General features: G+C 42.7%; 1 protein-coding gene across 1 annotated transcript; it reads left to right on the plus strand.

The window, feature by feature from the left end:
• Nucleotides 1-217: 217 nt before the first annotated feature.
• LOC149812829 (two-component response regulator ORR3-like) lies at nucleotides 218-2,787 on the plus strand. The gene is made up of 5 exons (XM_089991843.1): nucleotides 218-398; nucleotides 493-569; nucleotides 689-766; nucleotides 961-1,031; nucleotides 2,252-2,787. The coding sequence occupies exons 1-5, from the start codon at nucleotides 305-307 to the stop codon at nucleotides 2,574-2,576; spliced, it is 645 nt and encodes a 214-aa protein (XP_089847969.1). The 5' UTR covers nucleotides 218-304; the 3' UTR covers nucleotides 2,577-2,787.
• Nucleotides 2,788-3,754: the final 967 nt, after the last annotated feature.

The following is a 3,754-nucleotide window of genomic DNA, read 5'->3' on the forward strand; positions in this document are numbered from 1 at the left end:
CGTTGCCGTCAACGAGGATACGTCCCGTCACGGTCTCCGAGCTTGGTCTATCCCGGTCAAAGCCCTCCTTACGTATTTCCTCCGGATCGCCTCGGACAGCGAGACTCCCCTTAAATCCATCTCATCCCTTCACTTCTCCTCTAATCCCCAAAATGCCCCTCCCCCTTCCATCCAACCGTATTATATAAACACCCTCACCCTTTCCCTTCCCCTTCCTCGTCCTTCTTCTCCTCCTCCTCCTCATCTACTCTTCTTGCTTCACTAACTATCTTTACCGGAGAGACGTGTTCCCGGAGATCGGAGTATGGCCGGAGATACCCCGCACGTCCTCGCCGTCGACGATAGCCTCGTCGACCGGAAGGTCATCGAGCGCCTCCTCAAGATCTCCGCTTGCAGAGGTGATTCCTCGCCGGAAAATCGGCATTTTTTCCTTTTGAATTTCGCTTTTTTCCGGATGTGTTTGCTGAACTGGGATCGGGAAAAGAGTTGCAGTGACAACGGTGGATAGCGGCAGGCGGGCGCTGCAATTCCTCGGCCTCGACGGCGATCAGAAGCCGGTCGGGATCGATGTGAGTCGCGTCGATTCTCTTTTCTCTGTATTTTGATCGCTGGATTTGTCTATCCGTAATTTTTTATCTTGCGATTTCCGGATTTTTCCCGTTTTTTGATTTTTTTTCTGGAATTTCAGGGTTTGAAGGTGAATTTGATCATTACGGACTACTGCATGCCCGGGATGAACGGTTTCGAGCTCCTCAAGAAGATCAAGGTGCGTTTTTTTTCCTCTTTTTTCCTTCCTCTGCTTCGGCATCCATCTTTTTGGAAATGACTATCGCATCCCTCTTAGAGTGTTACCGTAGATAAATTCCGGCGACGCAATCATACTTTTATGAGAATATCGCGGATATAAAAAAAAGATTTTTAGCGACTTATTTATGATTTTTTTTCTCTTTTCTCCGGCAGGAGTCGTCGACGTTGAGAGAAATTCCAGTGGTGATCATGTCGTCGGAAAGCGTCATGGCGAGAATCGATCGGTGAGCGAAAAAACGCCATCTTTTCTCATGTTTTTAAATTTAAAAAAATGATTATTTGCGTTCGTTCTTTTGTTTGGGATTTTAAGGAGGTGGAGCGCGCGCTGTAGCCGTTAAATTCGTGATAGCTCTGTACTTTTGGTTAATTTCTAGGAGTATTTTAGTCATTCAGATCTTCTGGTACATCTTCGAAATCTTTAGGGGCATTTTCGTAATACAAAAATCGGAGGGACCTGTACAGCGTTAGATGTCCGCCCCCGTCATTTTCTCGGCCTTCTGTTCCCCATCTTCGACCGCCTTCCTCGCTGGGCTGTAGTACGCAGGTTTGGAGAAGAGATGACGAAAACGCCCCTGGAGGCTCTGGCGTCTGTCTGCCGGACTTTTAGTACTTTGACGACTTCTACGGGGATAAGATCGTCCTTTTGATGGATGTACGGTGGATATCGGCCGTGGGTCGCACGGAAAAAGGGGCGCGATTGCCGTAGACGGTAGATCTGCTCCTCTCTTTTCAGAAGCGACTTTCCATTCGTCCTCTGCTCCTTTTTATCTCTCTTTTCCGATTTCCTCAATTTGGGGAAGATCCGTTTCGGTTTTCGAACCCGGGATTCGCGCTTCGGGGTCGGCGGTGCTTCGGGTGGGTCAGTATTAGTTTGGATCTTTCTGGGCCAGGTCCATGACTCGGTGATGTTTGGGATTACGAATTTACGAGATATATGGTGGGTCGGATCTTGTCCAATATCACCGGACCCGGATCTGCCTAGTGACCTGATTGGGTAATCAGCACGGAATCGACCTGATCCGAATTTCACTTGCATTTTGGAGTCCGTAATCACAATCTGGTTCTCTGGTTTTTTTCGCTAAGGAAAAAATCTCTCGTTAGATTGAGATTTTCTTGAGAAATATTGTGAAAATATCGGTGTATTTACACTTATACAATATATTAAAAATGAAGAAAAATCTAAAAAAAACAAGAATCACGTGATAATATCGCGATAAACGTGGATATGTTAAATGCTTTGAATTTCTCAGACTTTTAGCGGGATTTTCAAGGTATCTTCTGTGATATTTGTGCAATGTTGTCAGTATCGTCTCGGGACCTGAATCGATTTCCATCGGGCGAAACCCATTCGGAGCTGAATGGATATGCATTGTCCAAGTTTTAGTTTTAACCTGAGAAAGACACGTGTCAAAAATATTATATATTGTGCGTTTGAATTACACAGGTGTTTGGAGGAAGGTGCAGAAGAGTTCATAGTGAAGCCGGTGAAGTTATCGGATTTGAAGAGGCTGAAAGGTTACATTGTGAAGAATGAAGGGCAAGGTGGGGAGGAGGGCAATATTAACAAACAACCTCAATCTCATAAGAGGCCACTGCCCTTGTCATCGCCATCTTCATCATCGTCATCGTCATCATCATCACCATCACCACCATCATCACCGACATCTACATCATCCCAGGAGCATGATGGCACGCCCCCTACATCACCATCATCACAACCTCCACGAAAGCTAGCAAGACTAGACCCACAGTCAGTCAAGTTGGCTTAGTTCGAGAGAGAGAGAGAGAGATACTTTGTTGGCACAGTTCTAGAGAGAGAGAGAGAGGTTGTTTGAGGCTGGCATTGCAATGAGTCCTATTCTTTTGGAGCAAGGGAAGGGTGGTGAACAAAGAGAAGCATGGGAGATCATGTGCCCTTTTGATCTGCTGTTTTTTTTTGTCATATTTTTGCGACGACAGCTTTAAGCCTTTAACTATATATACAAGTCATGTAAAGCTCTGTTCATACGGAATGAATAAATATCTTCTTTTTTTTTCCTTACTTTGTCTGCTTGCTTTCCCACGGTCGAACCCATCTGGAGAGAAAAATAATTTTGTCTTTGGGAGGATATTAAAGATGTAATTGGTTAGGATTTGGGTTAGATGTGGCTAACACCTGATTAAACTAATCTGATGTTGGCTAAATGGATTCCTATGGTGAAAAGCTCATACTAGGGGTAGGTTTGGCACAGAACCTCAAAAGTGAAATTTAGAAATTGAATCTCATTTGTGTGAGATTTACTTTCTCATGAGATTTTGAAAGTGAATCTCTTTTTCAAAAACACAACCAAACAAACTTACCCTGAATCTGTTCTTTTTACATTAAACAGATTCAGATATCTATCAAATTTGGACATTTCCTATTCGGTAGCAAAAAATCAAAACCATATCTGCATCCAATTATAATCCGATATGGTCTTAGCTTATCTCAAATGCAACTAAGCAAAGTCCAATTTGGTCAGATATAGGATAAAATCTCACTCATTGACATCCCTAAAGTATACCATTGATTTTTTAGATCATCAGGTCCAACATTGACTGTGCCCCTATTTGGGCACTCTTGACAGGCACTCTTTGCAGCCACCTAAAAAAGCTTTTCCTTATGCTTCGCCTTGCCACTGTTATTTGGATATATGGGGCCCACGTAGGCAGAAAAAAATTTAAAAATTAAACCAATATATATTATCAAAATGGGTCCAAATCGGATGATTTGAATCGGCACCTCACTGATTTAACTGAAAATCGGCCTGAAGTGGTTTTCGTTTTTTTGTTTTAAATATTCTGTGGTAAATGTGATATCTGTTTGCTATTATATTTTTTAAGCATTAAATTCATATTATAGAATTTGATTGAACCGCTAATTTATCATTCGCTTCTGTATTTTCCTTTTCTTTAGATAATTTTTTTC

Source organism: Nuphar pumila, chromosome 16, assembly GCF_984573655.1.
Source record: "Nuphar pumila chromosome 16, dmNupPumi1.hap1.1, whole genome shotgun sequence".
In the NCBI taxonomy this organism is placed as follows: domain Eukaryota; kingdom Viridiplantae; phylum Streptophyta; class Magnoliopsida; order Nymphaeales; family Nymphaeaceae; genus Nuphar; species Nuphar pumila.

Excerpts from the sequence above, each read along its gene's own strand:
- LOC149812829 (XM_089991843.1), top strand. The coding sequence starts at position 305 with ATGGCCGGAGATACCCCGCACGTCCTCGCCGTCGACGATAGCCTCGTC. Across the intron at positions 767-960 it reads AGCTCCTCAAGAAGATCAAG|GAGTCGTCGACGTTGAGAGA; the intron begins GTGCGTTTTTTT and ends TTTCTCCGGCAG. Across the intron at positions 1,032-2,251 it reads GTCATGGCGAGAATCGATCG|GTGTTTGGAGGAAGGTGCAG; the intron begins GTGAGCGAAAAA and ends TGAATTACACAG.